At 41.0% G+C, this 27521-nt stretch overlaps 1 protein-coding gene and 1 long non-coding RNA gene across 5 annotated transcripts; both read right to left on the bottom strand.

Annotated features, from left to right (window-relative positions):
- Positions 1–339: 339 nt before the first annotated feature.
- On the bottom strand, positions 340–27309 carry CD200 (CD200 molecule). 4 transcript variants are annotated; one of them, XM_086675450.1, is made up of 7 exons: positions 25730–27309; positions 23050–23134; positions 18929–19040; positions 12100–12420; positions 9265–9537; positions 7189–7341; positions 340–1785 (listed from the first exon to the last, which is right to left on the bottom strand). In XM_086675450.1, exons 3-7 carry the CDS (start codon positions 18945–18947, stop codon positions 1778–1780), a joined length of 774 nt encoding a protein of 257 aa, XP_086531576.1. In that variant the 5' UTR covers positions 18948–19040; positions 23050–23134; positions 25730–27309; the 3' UTR covers positions 340–1777. The 4 variants fall into 4 exon arrangements, with proteins under 4 accessions (XP_086531576.1, XP_086531574.1, XP_086531575.1 ...); XM_086675448.1 differs by lacking the exon at positions 18929–19040 and having other exon boundaries at positions 26618–27309; XM_086675449.1 differs by lacking the exon at positions 18929–19040 and having other exon boundaries at positions 7189–7296; positions 26618–27295.
- Positions 14023–18922, bottom strand: LOC147577460 (uncharacterized). The gene is made up of 2 exons (XR_015240322.1): positions 15321–18922; positions 14023–15267 (listed from the first exon to the last, which is right to left on the bottom strand). It is a non-coding gene; the product is annotated as an uncharacterized LOC147577460 (long non-coding RNA).
- Positions 27310–27521: the final 212 nt, after the last annotated feature.

Here is a 27521-nt window from a genome sequence, read left to right on the forward strand (position 1 = left end):
GAGAGGCAGGGTGGTGGCTCCTATTCAATTCAAAACTGTGTAAGCTAATCAGTTTGCAAAGGTTGGTGTCAAAAAACAACATCAAAAGAGCACATGCAAGGAAGTGCTCCAAAATTGACCATATCACATCAAATGGACACAGTTACCAAACTGACAGAGCTCCCTCTGGCTAGATCAGGGATATCTGATTTGTGACTTTGTGACTAATCAGAAATGTTAGTGGCATCTTCTAGTGGGTGAGAGATAGATGGGAGGGGAGGGTTTCACACACAGAGGGAAAGTATAAAGATTATCACTAATGTCTACCACATTCCCCAAAAGAGTATCATGAACCAAATATTTAGCCTTGACACTTTTACTTTTAATCATTCAGTATTTTAATACAAATATATGAAATAATACAGAATTAAATAACATATGAAAGGCTTAAATATACAAATATCCAATTCAACAGTGAAAACAAGTTAAGTTTTAGTCACGGAGTAGAGAGAAGAAAGCAGGCAATACTGAAAAAGTCACTAATTTGGTCTTGTGAGTAATAAGAGTTCAAAATTGTTCCACTAGTTCGAAAAATCTATTTAGGGGTCACGTGGGTGGCTCAGTTGGTTGAGTGTCTGACTCTTGATTTCAGCTTGGGTCATGATCCTAGGGTGGTGGGCATGAAGCCTGCTTGAGTTTCTCTCTCTCTCTATCTCTCTGTCTCTCTCTCTGTCCCATCCCCCCTCAAAATAAATAAATAAAAAGGAAAGGAAAGGAAAGGAAAGGAAAGGGAAATATATTTAGACCAAAGGGATCTATAAACCCATACATGCCTTCTCTGCTATTATGAGAAGTTAACTCATGAGAAAAGAAGACAGGAGAGAAAAGCATTTGAATTGACTGACTGTTATTTACAAAACTTCCTAAATGCCTATTCTTATCATATGTTTTCATTACACAAGTTTGAATTCACAATGACTAAAATAGGACTGACATCTTATGAGTCAAATGGGACAGGAAATGCAAACTTTTTTAAATATGCGAGCTGTTGGACTAACAATACTTATTCTTCTATAAAAATAGATAAGTAAAGTTAAGGTTGCCCATGTTATTTTGCAATAAATTCAGTCCCACATTCATTGTGGTAAACGTCACAAAAGAACATGAAATATAGCAGTGAAACCAAGGACTTTAGAAAGACCAGCTATTAACAATGCAGTGAAGAAACACATGAAAAAACAGACTCATGGACCTAAGAACAATATGGAAGAAGAGAAGGAACATCAACAGAAAGGTTAAAGGTAGTCTCAGAAAAGTTCTTTGGTCCTCAACACCTTTCTGTATTCTCCTTTCTCTTTTTCATTTCATTATTCATTTTCTTTCCTGGAATTACATCAGTTTTTAGAGCAGAATGGCAAATTATCTGGTCCAACTTCTTAATTTTCTGGATGCAGATGTGGAAGCTCATTGAGAGAAAGTGATGAACGTGGGGCTGCCATCAGCTGGAGCCGGAGTCAGTCTCTGAGTTGTGGCTACTGATCCAGAGTCCATTCAACAGGACAACACTGCCCTACTTCACAAAATCAAGTCCTACAACAGACTTGAGAGGTGAAATGACTTCCTTTTGGAACACTCACCAGCACTGGGTCGCTTACATGGCAGAAGGAAATCTTGAAATTCTTAGGTCTTTTACCCCTACCTCTTTTGTTCTTGGAGAATGACCCTTTTCCTCCTGCCTTTCTCATGAATCAGATTCAAGTAGACCAGGACATAATATTCAGGGTTCTGTGTGAGTCTTCTAGGGCTCTAGATAAAAGAAAGAACAAGATATTAACTTCAAACATGTATAATTTCTATACATAGTGGTATGTATTTCTATAAATAACAAAAGGGTCACTAAACACAGAATACTCCTGTGCATATTTAATTGGCAAAGATAAGGACATTTCTTGATCCAATGTGACACAAGGACACTGTGACTCTTTAAAAGGACATAGGTAGGGACTCCTGGGAGGCTCAGTCGGTTAAGTGACTGACTTTGATTCAGGTCATGATCTTACAGTTCAGGCATTTGAGCCTCGTATCGGTCTCTCTGCTGTCAGAATAGAGCCAGCTTCAGATCCTCTGTCCATCTCTCTCTCCATGCCCTTCCCCCACTCTCTCTCAAAAATAAACATTAAAAAAAATGTAATTGCTTAAAAATAAAAGGACAGGTAATTCTAGGAAAAAATGTTCTGCAGAATCACTTAAGACTACAAGTGAAAAAAACATTAAAGAATTCCAAATGATCTGGGGCACCTGGGTGGCTCAGTCAGTTAGGCGTCTGACTTCAGCTCAGGTCATGATCTCTCAGTTCGTGAGTTCGAGCCCCATGTTGGGCTCTGTGCTGACAGCTCAGAGCCTGGGGCCTGCTTCGGACTCTCGGTCTCCCTCTCTCTCTGCCCTCCCCCACTCAAGCTCTGTCTCTCTCTCTCTCTCTCTCTCTCTCTCAAAAATAAATAAACATAGAAAAAAAACTTTTTTTTTAAAGAATTTTAAATGATCTATGTGTATTTTATTTATAAGACCTTGAGCTTTGCTTCCTGTGGATATTAACTTGCTAGACATTGGGTAGCATTCATGTGTCACAAAAAAGACACATGGAGGGCCTTTCAAGGGCTATCAGATTTCTAGCACATAAACTGAAAGGATGTGGGCCTCCCCTCAAGGCATGTAGTTAGTGAAGTAAAAGGCCTAGGATTTTATCTTGGTGCCACCTCTCATTCTCTATGTAAATCGTAAGTATCGTAAGTAACTCTTCACCAGAAACTGCAATGTTTTAAACTTGCCAATATGCCCAGTATCCACTATCTGTGGTAAAAGACGTAAAGCAGCTCAGGCAAGAATGCCCGGGCTTAAGATTCAGTTGGCCAATGACTCTGTAATCAGATCATGCCCTGCCATTTTGAGATGATGGATGGCATCTGCACCCATTGGAGTGTAAACTTTTGTAGAAAAATCAGTTGGAAGGCAAGATTTCTCCCGGCAGTATTGACCTAAGCAGTTCAGTAAAGGTTGCTTAACACTTCTCTCATAAAAAGTGCCACATCTCTTCTGCTTGGAGCTCTGAGGAAACTGGAGTAGGGTAAGGACCACCCCCGCCCCCACAACCACTCTGCATTAGAGAGACATAGGTACAATCATTACGCAAAGCAAAGATTTGCATTTGTTTTTGGAAACAAATATTTTTTGTATTGCCCTTACAACTAATCACTATTTCACCATCAAAATTATTGAGCACTTCTGGTATTTGACATAGTACTAAGCTGAAAATAAGAGAAAGCGACATGATTCCACTGAGGACACAGTGTTTTATCAACACCTCCATTGTTCTCAATGAAAAGACAGCCCATTTAAAGGTCAGGTTATTATGAAGTGAAGTGAAAGAATTCAAGGTAATTATACAGATAATGTTGGTGAAGGAAAAACCACTTTGTTACAAAATAGCTGGATGATTTGAAGAAAAAGTGAAGTTTGGAATAGGTATTTCCTACGGTTGTGTAAATTTTTTACTGTTTTCCACTTATACTTTGACTCAATCAAACAAAAGAAAACTGCTACTCAAACATTTCAAAAAGCGAGATGATTATCTGTTCAGATCTGCCCCCACGTGAGGTTTTTGTTACTGAGAAGCACGTAATCATTGGTGGGTTGACTAACGAGAAATAAGAGGTTATTTTCAATCCCAAATTTAACTTCATTGTAGTATATGTGGAAGGGAAAAATTTATGACCTCAGTTGGGTTTTAATAGAATATTATAGAATAGGGGAAATTTTCCCTAGGAAATTTTATTTTTTTTCACTTTCTATTTCAGTAATAAAGCACTACATTCATGAAAGAAAATAAAAGGGATTTTTTTTTTGAAAACCTATCAATCTATTATTATCTGGTTGTTGTAGTCTCATGGGAAGTAACTGTGATCTGATCCTATCAGGAATGGAACAAAAAGAAACTGCCTCTAACTCACCATACCTTCCTCCAGAGGACACCTTTCCTGGTGAAAAGAACAACATTCTCTCTGGCGTTAAACAGGATCACGAGAAAAATAGATCCTAATTTGTACAAAAATAACATCATCATTACAGATTACCCCTCTATCCTGAAACTAAGTTTGCTGTGCTTTTGTGAGCAATGAATAAGTGATTTTGGCCTAAAATAAGCTTTTTTTGTTGCGTTTGTTATGGACCTAACAAAGAGTCAAACCCTTACTTAACTAGATTTGTCTTACCACCCAGCAGCTTCTCAGAGATGATTTCTTTGCCCACATTCAACTAGTGCAAGAATTAATTCATCCTTTCTCTCCTCTTTCTTTCTCCATGAACCATGAACACACACACACACACACACACACACACACACACACATTTAGTTCCCCCTCTTCACTTCCTTATTTCTGAACAGTTGCCATTTTTTCCAGTAACCAGGTCCAGAAATTTGGTGTCATTTTTGACTGATCACCATGTTCCCCTGCCCATCCAAAAGTTTTATGTTTCCAGATGATGGAAAGCAAAGAGAAGAGAAAAGGAAAACCCAAAGCAAGGGTAGGGAAAAAGTAGGAAGCAAATGTAGTAGGACTGTTCACTTTCATCACAAATTGATAATCAAAATTTGTTACTTAAAGAAATTTTAAACGTCAGTATCTCCGATGGTTTTCATCCCTTTCTGCCAACTTTTTGTATAACTTAAGTTTTGGTCCTGAGTGTTTAAGTCTCCAGCATAACAAACACTTGGGGACCTACTAACATTTTTGAAACCCACAAAACAATTCAGCCACCCAAAATATGCCACTTCACATTCAGTGTAATTAACTGAGTTGGCCATATGTCACGAAGATATCATCAGTAAATAGCAATTCTAGTGCTTACAAGATCCTAGAGAGGTGCAAGTGTTTATTTCATAAATGAGAAAAGCCTGGGTACAAAGATAAGCTGACTCCCTTTGCTTCAGGAATTGGAAAAGGCCTTGAACAATTCTTTTTCCCAGAAAACCTAAGACTTAATGAACAAAGGACAATTATTCTTCAAATGCCCCATTCTAGTGGAATTTACCTTGGGCTTGAATAGATTGCATTGTAAGATTCTTGTCCAACAGGGACTTTTTAAAACAAATTTGAACACTTCATACTTTTTTTCTTCGTACTTTCCAAAAGAATACAGCAGTAACAGCAAGCTAAGACTAAAATAAATGCAACCCAATAGTGCCTTTCAAGTCAGAACTCCAGGGTATCACAGCTGGAAGAACATTCTGGCAGAGGTCAGGAGACCAAGGCCACGGTTCTCGTCCTAAACCTGTTGTTAACTAGCTGTGTGACCTTAGGGAAAAAATCAATTTCCCTCTCTGGCTTCAGTTCCTAACTGGAAAAACGAAACGTTTGGATAGAGTCGAACAGCCTTCTGCCTTTGACATTCTGCAGAGCACTAATGAATTCTATGGGCTTATGTTTATATGCAATAAAATTATCTGATATGTAATCCCCTCTCCCCACAGAACACATTCTTTTGACTACTTTTGCAAAGGGGTCACTGGCACTGAAGATTTGTTGTTTTTTATAAAATGACATTAATCTGGTGTTTATATAAGGTTTATGCAGAATTAAGTGTTTGAAAAACCTAGCACATGAGAGATAGCTCATGAGACATAAAAGAAAAAGGAGGAAAAGTAGCACTTAAGTGAAGTTTTTAATAGAAATTTAAAACAACACTCTAAACCAACATTTTCTTCCTTCCCTTACAGTTATCTGAGATGGTGAAAACTCCCATATGAGCCTTTCACCCTTGGAAATCCCCATCAACATGCCATAAACTGAAGCTTTGCATTAACTTTAATAAATTATGCACTGTCTTCAGAAAACAAAAACATTTAATTCTCTCTTTCTAGCTGACTCCTCTTGTTTTACAGCGTCTCATTTTATAAAATCTCACAATGCTTTAGACTCAGCATTTATGAGGTACTGAAATTACAATAAGAAAAGGAGAATTGAGGGGTGCCTGGGTGGCGCAGTCGGTTAAGCGTCGACCTCAGCCAGGTCACTATCTCGCGGTCCGTGAGTTTGAGCCCCGCGTCGGGCTCTGGGCTGATGGCTCGGAGCCTGGAGCCTGTTTCCGATTCTGTGTCTCCCTCTCTCTCTGCCCCTCCCCCGTTCATGCTCTGTCTCTCTCTGTCCCAAAAATAAATAAACGTTGAAAAAAAAAAAATAAAAGGAGAATTGAAAACATCACTTTCAAAATCTATCCTTCCATCCAGCCAGCCAGCCATCCACCCATCCATTCATCCACTGATTCATTCACTATTTTAATGAACAGCTATTGAGCACCTAATAATATACATAAGATGTTGTGATAGATGTTGTAGGGGACAGAGAGAAAATGTGCAGTCTATAAGGACAGAATGACATAATGTAGTTAGAAGATTGCCTACATGTTGCCTATAGTGTTTGAGACATAGTAAGAGTATAACAGAGAAAATACTATTTAATTAGTGAGTATATTGGATAATTTCAGAGTCTGTTACATGGAGTAGCTGGCCCTGGGGAGCGCTGTAAAAAGAAAAGAGATTGTCCTTCTCAGTAATAAGTGGAAGAACACAGTGTGGACGCTGAGACTTCTCTCCCTGGTTTTGCCATCAGCTGATTCAACAATGGTTGGATCAACATTTTCCACATTTCCTCTCATCAACACTTACTCTCAAGTTACAAATAATTAGCCACTAAATGATCTTAGGAAACAAAAAGCAGAAGCATCCAGTTTTAACGTCCAATTGCAAGAAAATGACGCTGACGTGTTCTAAAATACCAGCAACATTTAGGTATTTTGGAAACAGCGAACAAAACACATTGTTGCCACCCCTTATTTACGTCTTCACGCCACCCCCCCAAATTACTATTAAAAAGTCATTTGTGGGGCGCCTGGGTGGCGCAGTCGGTTAGGCGTCCAACTTCAGCCAGGTCACGATCTCGCGGTCCGGGAGTTCGAGCCCCGCGTCGGGCTCTGGGCTGATGGCTCAGAGCCTGGAGCCTGCTTCCGATTCTGTGTCTCCCTCTCTCTCTGCCCCTCCCCCGTTCATGCTCTGTCTCTCTCTGTCCCAAAAATAAATAAAACGTTGAAAAAAAAAAATTAAAAAAAAAAAAAAAGTCCTTTGTTTCCTTCTGTGTATTTCTCGTGATCACTCACCTCGGTCTTGGTTCCGACGACGTTTCCAGTATAATAAGATTGAGATTAAGACCAGGAGAATGACCAGGGAAACAATACTTAACAATAGTGGAACTGAAAACCAAAAGCCTATAGATGTTGAGGGGGAAAAAGGAGACACAAAGTCATAAGAAGCTGTTGAGGCAAAAAAGGATAGAGAAACAGTTGTGATTAGTTTTTCCTAGAACTGAGCTTAAAATGAAAACTACCCTTAAATATATATCTATTGAAGTTTACATTCATGGCTTTATATTATTTTGATAGCATTTAGTTAATAATAATCTAACCACACAGTTTATGTGGTTGCTATCTCTTAAGACCTTTTGAATGTGTGGTTTCATTTAGTCCTCAAAACAGCCCAAGAGTTAGGTATCTCACATATACAAACAACAACAATAGAACAAAAAACTGAGGCTGAGAGAAGTTAAGCAAGCCCAGAATCAGAGTAGTAAGCAGCAGAACCAGGGCTTGGTCAGAGCTTGGTTTGCCTCTAAAGTGCATATTCTTTGCCTTACGGTCCGTGAAAGTCATATATTTATTGAGGGCGCTTTGGAAAATACAGAGTAATAGAAAGAAAAAAAAAATCATGCATCTCATGATTCCCACCCCAGGAGTAACTCATCTCAATGCTTTTACTGTATGTCTTCTAATCTGCATCTTTGTTATTAAAGCTCTTTCCACCGCCCAACAAACAAAGTTCCTCCGCATCGCTCTGCAATACAAAGACGGGAGGAAGAGCCTCCTGATTTGGGAGTTTCCAGCATCTTCCCCATACCTCCGTAAAGGGATTTGTTACATCATAATTGAATCGGGCACCTTCAGACAGAGATGTGTCTAAGTTCAACAGTTTCTGTGGTTGACACATGCTCGAAGCACGGGAGACTTTTAGTAAGCGTTCGCAGAACAAACATTACAGAAATGATGTTCACACATTATACATGACATAAGTCGATTTTAGCATTCTTGGGAAAGAAGACCAGTTCCTTTTCAACTTCTTGTTTTTCAGGGAAAAATGCCTTGGCTGAAAATGAGGATCTCTTCACAAGTATCCAAATCTAACACTGCATATCTTTTGATCAAATTTACCTAAATGTCGACTTTTTGATTCGTCTGTTTTTTACAAGGACCCCAAAAATGACTACAGGAAATTTTGCTTAGAGGCCACCACGCCAATAAGGCATACACAGGAAAAAGCTTTTCCAAGCTCTTTTGCTTAAAATCCTCCCAGAAAACAAAAAATCAAAACCCATCAATACCTTTTTAGGAGGCTTATTACAGACAGCCTCATCCAGAGTTGGTGCCTCAGAACCACAGACAGAAAGAAAACCGTGACTATTCGCAAAGTGTCTTGCCTCTAAAACGGCCACTCCCTTCATTCTCCCACCCAGAACCTTTAATTCTTGTATCCATGAGACCCAGAGATAGCAGTTTAGAGAAAAACACAAGAAAGCCAAAGGGGTTTTGAACAGGAGGCAGTTTGTTTCAAAAGGGTGAGGTAAACACCTTCCGATAGGCCTCTTTCTTAAAACCTCTGTTGCCCCTTTTCCACAGTGTAGATTACCAAAGCCTTTATTGGAGAGGTCACTTCTTCCAGGAAATCTCCTTGATCCCTCCAGATTGAGCTGACGTCCCTCCTCCCCGCCCTCAATCCTCTCAGGGTGCACCGCAGCTTTCTTATTGAGGCATTTAACACACAGTTTTATAACTGCCCATTCTGTATTCCCAGTAAACCAGAAGCTTTCTGAGCAAAGGGACTGAGCCTTGCTTACTGTCACATTTCAACAGTCCCAAAGCCTGGCACAGAACAGATACTCAGTAAATGTCAGCAGTGTGGAAAAATAAATGAATGGATGGATCTCAGCAAAAGCATTTGGCATGTGGGCAACATACCACATTTACCAAAGTAAAATTGGCTTTATTGGCTTCCTCAACCCTGTTTTTCTTTCCCCACTTATGCCATTCTCTCTCCTACTAGCTCCTTTGCTAAGAAACCAACAGGCTCGCAAAACATTCACCACCTTCCAGGTGTGTGACACATCTTTGCCCACCTTCTCTTACCTTTGTCCAAAGTTTGCCTGACGCTGGTCATAGTCCCCAGGTGTAGCACCTGGCAGATTACTTCCTTCCCCACCTGGCTCTTGGGGTCTTTGACCTGGAGGACACTCGTGACAGACGTGGTCCCATTGGGGTGTGAGAGAATCTCAGTACTGTTTTCAATCCCTGACCCAGAGACCTTCCAGGAGATCACAGGGGCTGGGCGGGCATTGGCAGAGCAAGTGATATTTACGTGGTCTTCGAAAAATTTATAGTGAAGGAACACTGTGGGCTGTACTGGGACAAAAAAAAAAAAATGATGGTCTGCCATCAGTTAAGCACCACATTCTCCTCAGAGGATGAAGGAAGATCTTTACAGAAAGACACTGGGGTCTCAAGACATAAGATGGCACATCCAACCCAAACTGGGGCATCTCAGTTCTTCCTGTGTCTAATTCTCTGGCCGGCAAGATGGAAACTGGCCTAGTACAACCCTGCAACAAGAAAAATCCTCTCTGTCGTTTCTCTGCAGGGGAATTAGCTGAATGGATAAAGGGCATCTTCTTTCCCATACAGTCCAGAGCTTAATTATTCTGTTCTCTTTTTCCACGGGCAATGCAGCACCTCTGCCTTCTTCTGGGTATCCCTCTCATAGTCTGACAATAGTCACCAATCAGCACTTCCATACAGGTAGCTTGCACTTCTCAGAAGTACCAGGGCAGTTTCAGAACAGAGAGCCCGTAGAGGGGCTGCTGCTTAGGGATGGCCTTTCTCTGCTTGGAGCTGGACCAGGGAATGAGATGCATGGAGGAGACTTGGAAAGTCCCTGCTTGGAATATCCATAAAAAATGTAAATTAGAAATTCACATGCCCAGAACTAGAAAATCACAGAATGACAGTTGGAAAGACCTTAGAGATCACCTGAATGGAGTTAAAACAACTAGTTAATGAGAAAAGGATATTATTTTAGTCCAGCTGTAATCCTGTTCCCTTCCAAAAGTCCCTTGACTGATGAATTCATTGCCATCGTATATTTTTCAATGTGCAGTTTATCTCTGCTGAGCAAATGCAGTTTTGCTTTCCTGTGGTTGCTTCAGAGCCCTCAAGATAATTAAAGGGCAGTAACTAAATGAAAGCCTGGTCTGTGCTTAGAGGTTCAAGAGGTGGGAGGGTGACAGTGGGCTGGAGGAAATGGGGCCAAAGGCTGTGGCTTTTTCCAAAGAGTACCCAGATACTAATGTCAAGGGGCACTGGGGGAAGACAGATAAAAGTGAGGGAAGATGAGTAGGGTTGACATGGTGAGACTGGGTGGCAAGGTGCTCTGGTATATCCAAGGATGACTTAGATGAAGGCTGTAAGGTGTAGCTGGAAAGGGTCAGAATGGAAAAGAATGGGGTTACTACCCGGAAAACTCAGGGGAGTGTGGTTTTCAGGCAAAAACTATTACAAAATATTAAGGGTAAAGTATGGGGGGGAATAAGAAGAAGGAGGAGAAGAAGAAGAAGAAGAAGAAGAAGAAGAAGAAGAAGAAGGAGGAGGAAGAGGTGGAGAAGAAGGAAGAAGGAAGAGGGAAGAAGGAGGAAGAAGGAGGAGGAGGAAGAGGTGAGGAAGAGGAGGAAGAAGTGGCAGGGGGAGGAGAAGCAGGAGGATGGAGGGAGAAGGGGAACAAGAAAAAGTAACAGAAATGAGAATGACACAAGAAGGAAAAAGATGAAAAGTGATGAGGAAGGGGGAAGGGAGGAAGGAAGGAAGGAAGGAAGGAAGGAAGGAAGGAAGGAAGGAAAGAAGGAAGGAAGGAAGAAGGGAAGGAGGAGAGAGAAAAAAAGGAAAGGAAAGAAGGAAGAAAGATTGGAGGCAGGGGGAGAGGAAAAAAGGATACAAAGAGACAGAAGACATAGAATCAAGAAGAAAATCTGACATAAGATTCTGCAGAGAGGATTCACTATAGGCAAAAATAAGTGAAAGAAATATATATATATATATATATTTTTTTTTTTTTTTTTTTTTTTTTTTTTTTTGGTGTTGCCATATGTCCCTCGCACTCTTGTCTACTGAGCATCCTCTTACCCCAGGTCCAATATTCTTAGTGTGTTCAAACTTTCACTTTAACATTCCTGATAACTATGTCTAAATTTGTCTTTTCCCTCCTAAACCTACCACCAACTATGCTATGCTCCAAAGTTATGCCTCATTCCCACTTCTTAATTCTTGATCTCAGTTATGTGTCAGTTAAAAGGAGAGGAATCTTGTCAAACTAACCCTATTGGATTGTAAAAGAATGCTTATTATCCAGTTAAATCTCTAGTTGGCCTCAGGTATGAAAGGCCTTTATGGTACATCCTCTTTCAATCCCGAGAGAACTACATTAAACCAAAATGAGAGGTACCACATAACTGGCTTCAGGTTATCCCAATATGGCTCTTTCCTTAGATACAAAAATGTTTATGCTGTTAGGGACTTTACAGATAACCTATTTTATACTTATTGTGTACATAAATAAACTCTGCTTCAGAGAGTGGACGGGACTCTTCCAGGGTCACATGATTGCTAATGGCAAAGCCAGGTCAGAATCATATCACTACTTAGGAGAACCCCATTATCCTCACCATCGTCCTTAATTTACCCTTGCTGACAACACAATTCCTCAGAGCAAAGATAACTCCAGGCAGAGATTCAATGTGGCCCCACGAACTCTTCCAATAACCATAACTACGTTATGGTAGACATGAGAGGCTAAGTTTCTTCTTATAAACCTTTCTGAGGTTAAGATCCTGAAAAACTAGGCACCACCACCATGTTCCAAACATTCTTGAAAACAACATTTCTAGCCAGAGACAATGTATTATCAGAGATTCTCACCAGAGAGGGTGAGGCAGGCTTTTCCTGAGATCTTCCCGGAACCAAAAGTATTGAAGAGGCACTTGTAACACCCTTCATCCTCCAGGGTGGTATTCCAGAACGTAATGGTTGAGTTCTTGAGTTCCAGCTGGGTGATGTTTATCTTGTCCTTATAGGCAGGCTGGACTACAACCCCATGGTTCTTGCTGAAGGTGACCATGTTTTCTGGGCTTACAGCCTTGATTTTCTGCCATGTCACAATCAAGACTTCCTCGGAATTTTGCAGAGAGCATCTTAAGGAAGCAGGTGTGTTCAGCAGCTCTTCTTCATCTTGGGTCACCACTTTTATCATAGAATCATAAAAGAACATTCATATTTTAAAATTTAATACATACAAGTATACATTTTTCTGATTTAAAAATGCATGTTCAAAGTTAAATATAGAAAACATAGGGGAAAATGCTGGAGGAAGGGGGATAGTGGAGAAGAAGGGGGATCTGGATTTTCCTTGTCCTTCAAACATAGCCTTATTGAGGTCAGAATACTTGGAACACCCAGGAAATAGATCTGCGGAGCGACAGAAGGATCTCCACGGTTGGAAGGAGACAGCCTGGCAGGATTGAGATGCATGTGTGTGTGAGTTGTGGGAGATAAAATAGTGCTGTTATGGAGAAGTGGGAACCCCTTCTGTGAAGAGACAAAAGGGAAACAAAGAGGGGCTGTGAAAGCACAGCAGTGAGTTAGCACAAGAGGAAAACCTCTCTGGACCATGGACTAGGGAGCGAAAAGTACTGAGTGTACTAGTTTGTGCAGTCTTTGGAGCTGAAACTCTCAGGTTCTGGAAGTGCACGAGTTTCTTTGGAGCAGAGCTGTGGCACGCAATCCCAGGGAGGAGGGAGCTGGTCCCAGAGTGTACAGCATGATGTAGTGATCTTTGGGGCACAATGGAAGAGAACAATCTCCTTCCTGGACTACTTTAGAAAGAGAGTTTATTGCCTCCGCAAGGACAAAAGACCCCGCAGGTGTGAGCCAAAGGTCTTTCATCAGCCGGGTGGAAAGGCTCTACTCTGGAGCAGGAGAGCAGATCACTGTCACGCCAGTCCTTTAAGACTTTGGGTTTTGAATCCCAACTGAGTGCCAAGGAGAAGGCCCAGCAGAATTGTGGCTCAGGGCAAGCTGACCGCCCTCGCTATTCTGTGAGGACTGCCTGAACAGCGTGGGTTGAGATCCCTAGTTGAGATCCCAATCTGAGACCCCTAGATTGGGAGGACGTCCCTTTTCCCCCACTAACAACAATGCGGTGGGACTTCAGAGAGCAGCACAGCTGCCCCCAGTGGAGGCCGGACACACTTACACCTAACCCCTCCTCTCCATGCCTAGCAACTGCTTATTTACTGAAACAAGACTGACCCAACACAGCCGGCCTTGCTTCCAGACCAGCACAGCCACCCCCCAAACACACACCAACAGACAACTCTGGGTTTCTTTTTTCATCCCTCTTCTTTTTTTCTTTTGGAATCAGGCTCAGACTTTCTGATTTGTTTTTTGTCATTTCTTATTACATATTTTTTATTTGTTTTTTTAAACCCTTTTCTTTTTCCTTCCTTTCTTTTTCCTTCTGCTTTCCTTACCCCCTCCCACCCCAATTTCTTTTCCTTTCACTTTCCTTGGAATCAGCCTTACAGTTTTTTATTTTCTATTTGGTTTTCTTTTCTCCCCTTTCTTTTTTCTCTTTTAATGGGATCTGGCTCCCCTCCCCTTTCTTCCCCCAGGGTTGCTTCAACAAACAAATCAAAGCACACCTAGTTAAAGGTCCAAACACTCCCCACTACAAGCAAGGAGGAGCTCTGCGGAGGACTGACCAGTGGCATAAAGCAACCAAAATGCACGAGGAGAGTACACTCAACAAAACACCAGAAACACTTCCTAGAGTGCCAGGCCCTCAACAGTGTATGACCCTTTTTTAATATAGCATTACTCTTAGGTATAGGACACATAATATGCTTTTAAAATACACAAAAGACAGAAACTTAGCCAAAATGACAAGATGGAGGAATTCTCTCCAAAGGAAAGATCAAGAAGAAATCACAGCCAGAGACTTGCTCCAAACAGATATAAACAATATAAATATATTCAGAACAATAGTCATAAGCCTAATAGCTGGGCTTGAAAAAAGCATAGAAAACACCAGAGAAACCCTTGCTGTAGAGATCAAAGACCTGAGAACTCGCCGAGATGGATTTTAAAAAATGCTATAGATGAGACACAAAATAAACTAGATATAGTGACAGTGAGGACCGAAGAGGCCGAGGAGAGAATAGGTGAAATAGAAGATAAAATGATGGAATATAATGAAGCTGAAAAAGAGGGAAAGGAAATTACTAGACCACGAGGGGAGAATTAGAGAACTAAGTGATTCTATAAAATGAAATAATATCCGTATCATTGAGTCCCAGAAGAAGAAGAGCAAGAAAAGGGGCAAAGGCTTATTTAAATAAATTATAGCTGAGAACTTCCCTAATCTGGGGAAGGAAACAGGCATCCAAGTCCGAGAGGCACAGAGAACTCCCTTCAAAATCAACAAAAACAGGTCAACACCATGACATATCATAAAGTAACTTGCAAAATACAAAGGCAAAGAAAGAATTCTGAAAGCAGCTAGGGACAAAAGGTCCTTAACCTACGAGGGTAGACACATAAGGTTAGAGGCAGACCTGTCCATTGAAACTTGACAGACCAGAAGAGAATGGCAGGAAATATTCAATGTGCTGAATAAGAAAAATATGCAGTCAAGAATCCTTTATCCAATGAGGCTGTCATTCAGAATAGAAGGAGAGATAAAGTTTCCCAGGCAAACAAAAACTAAGGGAAATTGTGACCACTAAACCAGTCCAGCAAAAATTCTAAGGGGGACTCTCTGAGTTGAAAGCAGCAAAGACTACAAAGGACCAGAGAACATTACCAGAAACACAAAATCTATAGGTAACACAATGGCGCTAAGTTCGTATCTTTCAATAAGCACTCCGAATGTAAATGAATTAAATGTCCTACTATAAAGACATAGAGTATCAGAATGGATAAAAACAAACAAACAAACAAACAACAAGATACATCTATATGCTGCCTACAACAGACTCATTTTAGACCTGAGGACACCTGCAGATTGAAAGTGAGGGGATGGAGGGGTGCCTGGGTATCTCAGTCAGTTGAGCATCTGACTTTAGCTCGGGTCATAATCTCACAGTTGTGAGTCAGTTGAGCATCTGACTTTAGCTCGGGTCATAATCTCACAGTTGTGAGTTTGAGCCCCACATCGGACTTTGTGCTGATAGTGCACAGTTTGCTTCAATTCTCTGTCTCCCTCTCTCTCTGCCTCTCCCTTGCTTGCTGTCTCTGTCAAAAATAAATAAACATTAAAAAAATTAAAAAAAAAAGAAAGTGAAGAGATGGAGAACCATCTATCATGCCAATGGATATCAAAAGAAAGCCAGAGTACCACACTTATAACAGACCAACTAGATTTTAAAACAAAGACTGTAACAAGACATGAAGAAGGTCATTATATTATATTTAAGGGGTATATCCATCAAGAAGAGCTAACAATTGTAGCACCCAACATAAAAGCACCCAAATATATAAATCAATTAATCACAACCTAAGCAAACTCACTGCTAATACCATAATAGTAGGAGACTTTAGTACTCCATTTACAACAATGGACAGATCATTTAAGCAGAAAATCAACAAGGAAACAAAGGTTCTGAATGACACACTGACCAGATGGACTTAACAGATAAATTCAGAACATCTCATCCTAAAGCAGCAGAATACACATTCTTCTAGAGTGCACATGGAACATTCTCCAGAATAGATCACATATTGGGTCACAAATCAGTCCTCATCAGGTACCAAAAGACTGAGATAATATCATGCATATTTTCAGATCACACTATCAAACTTGAAATCAACCATAAAAGAAAAGGTGGAATGCCCTCAAATACATGGAGGGTAGAGAACATCCTACTAAAGAACAAATGGGATGACCAGAAAATTAAAGACAAAGTTAAAAAATACATGGAAGCAAATTAAAATGAAACACAACAGTCCAAACCTTTTGGGATGCACGAAAGGCAGTCCTAAAAGGAAAATACAATGCAATTCAGGGCTATCTTAAGAAGCAAGAAAGGTAGAAAAGTCCCAAATAAACAACCTAAACTTATACCTATAGGAGCTAGAAAAGGAGCACCAAATAAAGCCCAAAGCTAACAAAAGGAGGGAAATAATAAATCCTACAGCAGAAATAAACAACATAGAATAAAAAAATCCAGGAGATGGGCGCCTGGTGGCTCAGTCGATTAAGTGTCCGACTTCGGCTCAGGTCATGATCTCGAGGTCTGTGAGTTCCAGCCCTGCATCGGGCTCTGAGCTGACAACTTCAGTGCCTGGAGCCTGCTTCAGATTCTGTGTCTTCCTCTCTTTCTGCTCCTTCCCCACTTGTGCTCTCTCTCTCTTGCTCTCAAAAATAAATAAAACATAAAAAAAAAAATACAGTAGAACAGATCAATGAAACTAAGAGCTGGTCATTTGAAAGAATAAACAAAATTGATAAACCCCTAGCAAGACCTCTCAAAAAGAAAAGAGAGAGGACCCACAGAAATAAAATCATGAATGAAAGAGGAACGACCACAACCAACACCACAGAAATACAATTATAAGATAATACTATGAAAATCATATGCCATGAAACTGGACAGTCTGGAAGAAATGGACAAATTCCCAGACACACGCTACCAAAACTGAAACAGGAAGAAATAGAAAATTTGAACAGGCCCATAACCAGTAAAGAAATCAAATCTATAATCAAAAAGCTCCCAACAAACAAGCGTTCTGGGCCAGATAGCTTCCCAGGGGAATTCTATTAGACATTTAAAGAAGAGTTAGTACCTATTCTCCTCAAACTGTTCTAAAAATACAAAGGGAAAGAAAGCTTCCAAACTCATTCTTGGAGCCAGCAAAACCTTGATTCCAAAACAAGACAAAGACAGCACTAAAAAGAATTACAGATCAATATCCTTGATGAACCTGGATGCAAAATTTCTCAAGAGATACTGGTAAATCGAATCCAACAGTACATTAAAATAATTATTTACCATGATCAAGTTGGATTCATTCCTGGGTTGCAAGGCTCGTTCAATATTCACAAATCCATGAATGTGATACACCACATTAATAAAAGAGAGGATAAGATCCTTTCAATAGATGCAGAGAAAGCATTTGACAAAATACAGCATCCTTTCTTGATAAAAACCCTCAAGAAAGTAGGGATAGAAGGATCATACCTTAACATCATAAAAGCCATATATGAAAGGCCCACCACTAATATCATCCTGAATGGGAAAGCACTGAGAGATTTCCCCCTAAGACCAGAAACATGACAGGGATGTTCACTGTCACCACTAGCCCTGGAAGTCCTAGCCTCAGCTATCAGAGAACACAAAGAAATAAAAGGCATCCAAACTGACAAGTTAAAAGTCAAACTTTCACTCTTCATAGATGATATATAAGATACTCTACGTGGAAAACTCAAAAGATTCCACCAAAAAAACTGCTAGAACTGATACATGAATTCAGCAAAGTTGTAGGATATAAAGTCAATGTACAGAAATTGGTTGCATTTCTATACATCAATAATGAAAAAGCAGAAAGAGAAATCAAGGAATTGAGCCCATTTACAATTGCACCAAAAATCATAAGATACCTAGGAATAAATCTAACCTAATAGGAAAAGAACTGTATGCTGTAGAAAACTATAGAAAGCTTATGAAAGCAATTGAAAACTATAGAAAGCCTACGAAGGAAATTGAAGCAGACACAAAGAAATGGAAAAACATTCCATGCTCATGGATTGGAATAACAAATATTGTTAAAATGTTGATACTACCCAAAGCACTCTACAACATTCAATGGAATCCTTATCAAAATAACAGCAGTACTCTTCACAGAGCTAGAAGAAACAATCCTAAAATTTGTGTGGAACCAGAAAAGAGCTCTAAAACTCAAATTAATTTGGAAAAGAAAACCAGAGGTGAAGGCATCACAATTTCGGACTTTAAGCTGTATTACAAAGCTGTAATCATCAAGACAGTATAGTATAGGCAGACACATAGATCGATGGAATAGAATAGAGAACCCAAAATTAACCCACAAATATATGGCCAACTATTTTTTGACAAAGTAGGAAAGATTATCCAATGGCAAAAAAGACATCTCTTCAGCAAATGTGCTGGGAAAATTGGACAGCGACACACCGAAGAATGAAACTGGACCATTTTCTTACACCATAGACAAAAATAAATTCAAAATGGATGAAAGACCTAAAGGTGAGACAGGAAACCATCAAAATCCTACAGGAGAAAACAGGCAGCAACCTCTTTGACCTCGGCCACAGCAACTTCTTACTAGACATGACTCTGGAGGCAAAGGAAATAAAAGCAAAACTGAACTATTGGAACCTCATCAAGATAAAAATCTTCTGCACAGTGAAGGAAACTGTCAGCAAAACTAAAAGGCAACCGATGGAATGGGAGAAGATATTTGTAAGTGGCATATCAGATAAAGGATTCATATCCAAAATCTATAAAGAACTTACCAAACTCAACACCCCCCCCAAACAGATAATAATAATAATAATAATAATAATAATAATAATCCAGTGAAGAAATGAGAAGAAGACATGAATAGACACTTTTCCAAAGAAGGCATCCAGATGGCTGACACATGAAAAGATGCTCAACATCACTCAACATCAGGGACATGCAAATCAAAACCACAATGAGATACCACTTCATACCTTTCAGAATGGCTAACATTAACCAGTCAGCAAACAACAGATGTTGGTGAGGATGTGGAGAAAGGAGAACCCTTTTGCACTGTTGGCGGGAATGCAAACTGGTGCAGCCACTCTGGAAAACAGTAGGGAGGTTCCTCAAAAAGTTAAAAACAGAACTACCCTATGATCCAGCAATTGCACTACTAGGCATTTATCCACGGGATACAGGTGTGCTATTTCGAAGGGATACATGCACCCCAATGTTTATAGCAGCACTATCTACAATAACCAAATTATAGAAAGAGCAAAAATGTCCATCGACTGATGAATAGATACAGAAGATGTTGTATATATATGCAATGGAATATTACTTGGCAATCAAAATAATGAAATCTTGCCATTTGCAACAATGTGGATGGAACTAGAGTGTATTATGCTAAGTGAAATGAGTCAGTCAGAGAAAGATATCATATGATTTCACTCATATGTGGAATTTGAGAAACACAGCAGATGAACATAGGGGAAGGGAGGGAAAAATAAGATTAAAACAAAGAGGGAGGCAAACCGTGAGAGACTCTTAAATACAGAGAACAAACTGAGGGTTGCTGGAGGGGAGGGCAGTGGGGGGATGGGCTAAATGGTTGATGGACATTAAGGAGGGCACTTTTTGGGGCGAGCACCGGGTGTCATATGTAAGAGATGAATCACTGGGTTCTATTCCTGAAGCCAAGACTACACTGTATGTTAACTCTCCTGAATTTAAATTAAATTGAATTAAATAAATAAATAAATAATAAGTAAAATTCTTTTACTAGTGAAAAAAAAGAAAAAATAGAGAAAAATGCAAAGAAAACATTTATGTACATGCCTGATGCTGTTAGAGAAATATACGTTCAAATACGTATATTCAATCTTTAAGAGTAACAGACTAGAAAAACAAGAAAGCAAACTCCCACTGAACAAATATTGTGTAAAGAATCCCTGGAAACTGAAAGTAGGTAGAATGAGGTTGAAGATGAACACTGTCAGATAGAATAGAATGTGTTCGTGCCCAGAGAGGCAGAAGCAGGGAAAGGGCCAACGGACAATTGGCAGAGTGCTGAGTTTAAGTGAAGAAGATACAGCAGCCCCATACATTCCACACACACACACCCTGCAAAAGAAGGGGCAGCAACAGTGGCTCTGCCTCCAGAAAGCAGTGCTGAATACGGGAACGTAAGGTAGAGAAATATTCAGGACAGTGCTTCAGGAGGCTGCATAACAGACGGCTTTGGCAGCCAAATAAGAATCTACACACCCCCACATTTTTACTTAATGCAATGCAGAGCATAAGGCATGACAATAACTTCTTCCCCCACAATGCTGGCTACTCATGTTGATATGATAGATGATTCCATAGGAAACTGCGATATAAAAACAAACAGGCACAGGTGTGAGAAAGCTGACACAATGAAAGAAGAAAAATGAACTCTACAAAACCTAAGAACTCCTACCAAACGAATAAAGATATCATAAATCAAGAAACACTTTGACATGAATAAATGTCATATCTTCCGTGTAAAAAGAAGCCAGCATTGTAAATAGTAGAAATTAGAGGTGTAGCAAATGACATCTATAAAATCTTAACTTGGCTCACTTAGCAAAATGGACATTGCTGAAGAGTCAATTAGTTAAGTAGGAAGACCAGATTATGAAATTCTTTCAGAATATAGCACAAAGGGATAAAGATATGGGAAAAATTAAAGAAAAATTCAAAGACCTAGAATATTTCACCGGTAGTCCATCAAAACTTTAAAAAAAGGGTAAAAGAAAGAATAGAAGATAAAAACACTGTAAGGGACATTTCAAAATGACAAAAGGAGCAATCTAAAATAAGATATATTAATTATAAACCTTTATATGCCTAACAACATAAGTGACACATACAAAAGCCAATAGAACTGCAAAGAAAAAATTTTAAACCCACAGAGATAATGGGAGAGTTTCACTTCCATATATTAAAAAATATATATAAAGCAAAAAAGTCAAATATAAGGATAGAGAAGGGACACCTGGGTGCTCAGTCGGTTAAGCGTCAGACTCTTGGTTTCAGCTCAGGTCATGATGTCACAGTTTCATGAGTTCGAGCCCCACATTGGACTCTGTGCTGGCAGTGCGGAGCCTGCTTGGGATTCTCTCTCTCCCTCTCTCTCTGCCCCTCCCCATTTACTCTCTCTGTCTCTCTTGAATAAAGTTTATATATATATATATATATATATATATATATATATATGTATATGGATAGAGACAATTTGAAAACTGAATATTTATATATGAATCATTATATATAAATTATATATGTATATGCATATAGGTATGTATTTATAAACTTTTATCCAAATAGAACATATAGGGGCACCTGGGTAGCTCAGTCAGTTGAGCATCCGACTTCGGCTCAGGTCACGATCTCATGGTTCACAAGTTTGAGCCCCACATCAGGCTTGCTGTGGTCAGTGCAGAGCCTACTTAAGATCCTCTGTCCCCCTCTCTCTTTGCCCCTCCCCCACTTGTGTGCGCTCTGTTTCTCTCTCTCTCTCTCTCTCAAAAATAAATATTTAAGAAAAAACAAAGAGAACATACAATCTCTACAAACATTCCCCAAAATTGAACTTGAAAAAGGACGCAAAATGGGGCGCCTGGGTGGTCAGTCGGTTGAGCATCCGACTTCAGCTCAGGTCATGATCTCACGGTTTGTGGGTTTGAGCCCTGCGTCCGGCTCTGTGCCAATGGCTCGGGACCTGGAGCCTGCTTCAGATTCTGTGTCTCCCTCTGTCTCTGCTCCTTCCCTGCTCACACTCTGTTTCTCTCTCAAAAATGAATAAAGATTAAAAATTAAAAAAAAAAAAAAAAAGGACGCAAAAAAAGCTGCTACTTTATGATCCTGAACACTGTCCACAATGCAATAAAACAGGAAATTTACATGCTTCTTTTAACTCTAATTACACCAGAAACCATAGGAAGAATAATCAATTACTATGAGTGACAAGGAGAATATAATGTATTGAAATCCAAAGAAACTGATAAAGCAGTTTTCAGAGGGAAATATTTAATCCTAATTTCATTAGGAAACAAGAGAATGAAAAATGAATACACACATATATCCAGAATCCCACACCGCCTCCCAAAAATAAAAGCAGTGAGTTAATATAGATGTTATACACATATAGTTTTAGGGAGGCATATTCTTGGTAGATGTAAAAAGTTCTAGAAGCAATACCTGCCGTTGGGATTGGGGTTTTCTGAAAGTTGCTTGAGATTTTGCAGAGCAGAGATTTGAAGAAACTGCTGCTTTTAGAATGGAGAGTAGAAAAGGAATCAAAGCTAGAGTTTTAACTTCTTAGGTGATTTTTCTCTTTTGACTATGGAAGAAATAATTTGGTGAGAATGTTTACGATTCTTTGATGCTTCTCTAGAATTCCATTTAGATTCCCCCAGTCGATTGGTGAAGCCTGTGCTGTGGATGGTGTGAAACCTGCCCTGCCCCCAGCTGTAAAGGCTGTCGTAAAGGCACATCACATGGAAGGTGATAACAGGCCAGCAGCAAAGTGAGGTGTGATTTCCTATGAAACAGAGCAGACAGGTCTGGCCCAATCAGGAAATTCAGCAGATAAGTGGACAGCACAAGCATGTGTTACATAACAGACTGTGAACCTATGGAACCTCAATATTTCGTTCTTTTCCATAGTTTTCTATAAAAAGGGGCAACCCCATTTAAAAAGCTTACTGCTAGAATACCTTCTAAAAAGGGTATATTAATTTGTACTTCCCAAGCGTTTCCCTATCTTTACAAACAGGGAATTATGTTTAAATGATATTTAGAAGTTACTCGATTTGATAGGTAAAAAAACAAATTAGGAAGAATTTTTTTTACGTCTGGTATAATCTATGAAAACAGTTTGTAAGTATCCAATGTCTTTTTCCACTTTGAAAACAAAAATGTGGAAAGCAGAAAGAACCACTCCCATTCCTCCAAGCAAATTACACATTTAAATAATTCACGCAGACAAATGAACTAGCACAGGCCAAACAACAGTGGCCAAATGTTTCCATCCCAGAAATTTTGTTTCCTAGACTCCACACAGGGGAATTACATAACTTTTTACCTTGGGCCGCCCTGCAGAGCCTCACTGCTGCGAAGAACCAAATCAGTCTGTAGGCAGACAGATGACACAAGAGCCCAACGAACACCTGAAGACAGAAAGCAAAGCAGAGAAATGGGCATTTGGATGTGGACAAAAAGCTCAAGAAGCTTCCATCTCATTGCTACCTCCAGAAATGCTGCAGCTGAAGTTTCAACCACCACAGAACTTTGGTTCTTTGGATGTAGAACCAGGGACTATAAATGGAAGAAATAAAAGACTGTGCTCAGGATACGGGAAGGGAAAAGCAACCGTGTGGCTCATCCATTATGGCAATCCCTAGCAATTGGAGGCCTTGCTCTCAAAGCCACTACTGTAAACAGCAAGGTCTCAAAGATGTAGGATGGTCAGGGGGAAAAAAAAAACTGCCATAAATACACACAGAAAACACAGAGACTGCAAACGTTAGAAAGCATTTACATCCCAAATAATCCACACCTGTTAACATTAAAAATGTAACTCAGGGGGCGCCTGGGTGGCGCAGCCGGTTAAGCATCCGACTTCAGCCAGGTCACGATCTCGCGGTCCGTGAGTTCGAGCCCCGCGTCAGGCTCTGGGCTGATGGCTCAGAGCCTGGAGCCTGTTTCCAATTCTGTGTCTCCCTCTCTCTCTGCCCCTCCCCCGTTCATGCTCTGTCTCTCTCTGTCCCAAAAATAAATAAACGTTGAAAAAAAAAAATTAAAAAAAAAATGTAACTCAGGGGTAACCATCTTTCAGAAAGATGTGACTGCCTTGAAGTTTGCTGAAGTATTTTTCCCCGCGAATTCTGCAAATTTTACATGAATCGCACATTTTGAAAAAACAGTAATGTCCTTTTTTTTTTTTTTTCTTCAATGCTTAAAGTGACCGGGCAGAAACCCCTGGCATTTTACATGGTGATATTTAATGAAATGTTATTCTGGGTATGATTTTACTATAAGATGAGAGGATGGGATGTAGACAGATTAACCTCTCTCTACAGTAGCCCCATAGATCCATTCATTTGGTCTACATGTGTGTTCATTGTGAGGGGTACAGGCCAGAAATGTAACTTTTCCCTACATTTTTCTATAATAGAGATACATAAGAAATGTGGGTTTCTCTGTATTTTTCTTTAACTAAATTTCATTGTTATTTCACGTTGCCATTCCAACTAGAGGTAGAGACTTCATTGCAGTCAATGTCACATAATCTCTGTCAATTCAGCCCCCTGCCACCCCAGCACTTCACAACTGTTCCAGTCTCTGGCATTGCATTGCATCTCCATTCCTAGAGGCTCACACAATGCCAAGCCACGGGGCAGGGCTGTTAATCCTCGGTTACAACCATCTCTCCACGGTGGCATTCTCTAAGATGGCCGTGTTCCCCTCAAGACATCATGGTCATAGCAATTAAACAATTAAACCTTGTGCTTACAGTGTCTTCTCGTCTTCTCTTTTGTTCTCCTGATTCCGTGCTCCTGGATTCTCCCTGTGTTCAGCAAAGGGACGTTCTGCGTGTTCTCTGCCTATCCATCTCTTGTCTTACTGTTCACTTATCATGATGGGGAGGCCAGTCTCTTTCCACAGTTGCCCCCAAGAAAGCAAGGCACAGGTGTTTTCTGTTCTTGGATTTCAACACCTCCCTGTAAGTTCTATTTATCATCCTCCCTGAACTCCCCACTCATGGGCACCAGGCACAGGGCTACCTTCTCAGAGCACAAATTTGTGTCTGAATATAGACTTCAGACAGACCCTCTTTGCTCTCGTAGCCTAGAAAACATTTACTTCCGCTAGGGTTGGGAAAGCTGGTTCCTCCATCACCCTGCGTTTCTCCCATCTGGAATAACATATGTCTTGGGTTTTTCAGCATATTTAGGCTTTTAAAACTCAAATGCTTAGGCTTTTGCTATATCAACACCTTGGCTTCTGAAACCAAAAAGTCTTCTTTGGCATTCTAATTCCGTGGTATTTTTTTAAAAAACCATATGCCCCTCTCTTATGTGGAAATCCAAAAGCAAAGATGATGAGAAATGCAGAACGGATTGGTTCTCGTAGTGAAAATCTGTGTTTTAGGATAACAGAGAAAACAGATGCACACCAAAACGCAGTGTGTAAGCTGGGAGCCGACAATGTTTTTAAGAAGCAAAACACAATGATTGAGACTAGGGAATTCGGAGGGAAGCCTTGCTATTAAATATATACATAATTATCCTGGGTGATGAGTTGGGTTAGCACAAACGCAGGATGCGTGAGCCAGAACAAATGACTCTACCTCTCCAAGATGTGGGCAAAATAACAGCACCGAACTCTTTTATTAAAAAGACTAAACAAAGTAGTACATGTAAGGATCCCAGAATAGTGAGTGACACAGCTAAGCGGTGAATGAATATCGTTATTATTTCATCGGGTTGCTGTAAGAACTCAGCATTTAAAATACTTAATACAGCGCCTAAGATGCAGTAAATACCAAGACATGTTAGGTAACTAAAAAAATCCACGAATCACATCATATACAGGGAGTACAAATATAAAATGGAGAAATCCAGGAGCTCTTTGCCGACAAGGCCAAGGTTCACAGAGACCTGTGCCTCTGGCAACCAACTGCTCAGAGCCTCTTCCCCTGAGTGTCTGGGTCCAAATCCTGATCCCATCACATGCAGTCACATGGACATGTAAAAATTAACCTCTCTGCTTGTTTCCTTATTTGTAAAATTCCTTCTCTGAAGGCTGTGAAGATCAGAAGCGTCCAGCGCAAGGAAACACTAGCTCGCAGGCCACCATACTCCTTTGTTAAGATGCCGAATGACTGGCTGTGTGGTGTCGCCAGTAAACTACATCTGAAAAAAATTACCTTGAGGTATTACTTGTATTTGGATTTTAACTGTTTTATTCATTGTTATTATTTCTTTTCATTACAGCAGCGTAAATAAAAAGGCTCCCATTCAGTTAGTAAACAGGTCCTGAATAAACAAAGGGTCTGTCTCTCTTGGATATCCTGGGGTTTAACCCGGATTTATAGGCTCTCAAGGCAAATCCTTTATGGCTCTCAAGACAAAGGGACCGGAGGATGGAAAAAGAGGCCGGTGTATCCCAGGAGGGAGCGAGCTCCCCCGGAGAGAGCGAGCCCTGAATCCTGCAGCCCCACCCCAGCTTTGGGTGCCACGACGGAGCCAGAAGAGCACCGCCATCCCCTCCTTGGGACAGGGTACAACAGAACGTGCTCTGCCGCCCTCGAGCCCCGGCCAGTAAGCCAGGCCGCCGGACTGCCCAGAGGGCCCGCCGGCCGCCAGCGCGCCTCCCTGCCCAGCTCCCCTCCGAAAGAGCCCGGGAGAAGCGTCTCCCGGCAGCATCCTTTTTCCAGGACACTGGGACAGGGACCCGGGCCGCCAGGAACTGCCTGAAGACCTCCCTTCCGGAGGCAAAATCCGCTCCTCCCCAGGTGAAGCGTCGCGGGGCCAGCGCCGATAGACACCGAAGCCACGGACAGCTCTGCCCGCCGCCAGCCCGGGGCCACACGCGCCGCATCGCCCACCCCGCGCCCGCCGTCCCGCGTCCCGCCCGGCCCGGCTCACCAGCCTCTCCATCGTCGCTTCCTGCCGCGCGGGATGGCCGGCCTCAGCTGGAAAGCCCGAGGGTTCTCGCTGAAGGAGCTGGAAGCCTAGAAGGCGCGGCCGGTCCCCGCCCCGAGGAGCTGCTGCAGTGGCTCTCCTCGCCGCCCCCCGCCTCCCCCGCTGGAGTCCTCACCGCTACACCCACTTGCGGGAGCCAGCGGTTGGGGTTTCCAGTCTCGTGGGTAAATTCCCCATCTGAAACACGGTGCATTTGTCAGAGGTGGCCGTTTTGGAAACACTTTGAGAAAGTGTTGGGAAAAACATACACTCTTTCCATTTCCACTCTACAAGGACCCAGAGAAAAAGGAAATCGGGGGAGGTGGGGAGACCTCAATCGTTTGAGCTCTCGCTCAGAGGTATGGCTGTCTGCATTGCTCAGCAGGTGTTAATCCACAGAAGGAGGTGAAATTAAAAAAGAACAAAGGTTTGTTATTTGGGGTCTCGGAATTGCAATTCGGGGGAGCACAGGTTTCAGGAAACCAAAAAAGTGTTGCTCTGGTAGGGAAAGCAAAGGGGGGTGGGTATGAGAAAGAAGGAAGGGGTAATTGTATGTTGTAGACAAAGAAGATAAGGGGAAAAGATGCTAATCTGGTGCTGACCCGTTGAGCCACTTCTGATAACTATCTTATTATTTTCTTGCTTGCCATCAGATTAAACTGCCCCTACTATGTGTTTATTAACTTCACTGTCCTCATATGACCTGAACGCCAGTTGCTCTGTTGAAATTTAACTGAGTGCAAAACTATTGTCGCTGAATTTCACCAATAGACACTAAAAAACAAATGTATGTGGGGTGCTTGGGTGGCTCAGTTGGTTAAGCATCTGACTTCAGCTCAGGTCACGGTCTTCTGCCTCATGGGTTCAA

This window comes from Puma concolor, chromosome C2, assembly GCF_028749965.1.
Source record: "Puma concolor isolate L17-30 chromosome C2, mPumCon1.1.hap2, whole genome shotgun sequence".
Lineage (NCBI taxonomy): Eukaryota > Metazoa > Chordata > Mammalia > Carnivora > Felidae > Puma > Puma concolor.

Coding starts and splice junctions, on each gene's coding strand:
- CD200 (XM_086675448.1), bottom strand. Junction 12,421..23,049: donor GCTCTGCAGGGCGGCCCAAG/GTAAAAAGTTAT, acceptor CTATGATAAAAG/TGGTGACCCAAGATGAAGAA. Junction 9,538..12,099: donor AGCCTGCCTCACCCTCTCTG/GTGAGAATCTCT, acceptor TTTTTGTCCCAG/TACAGCCCACAGTGTTCCTT.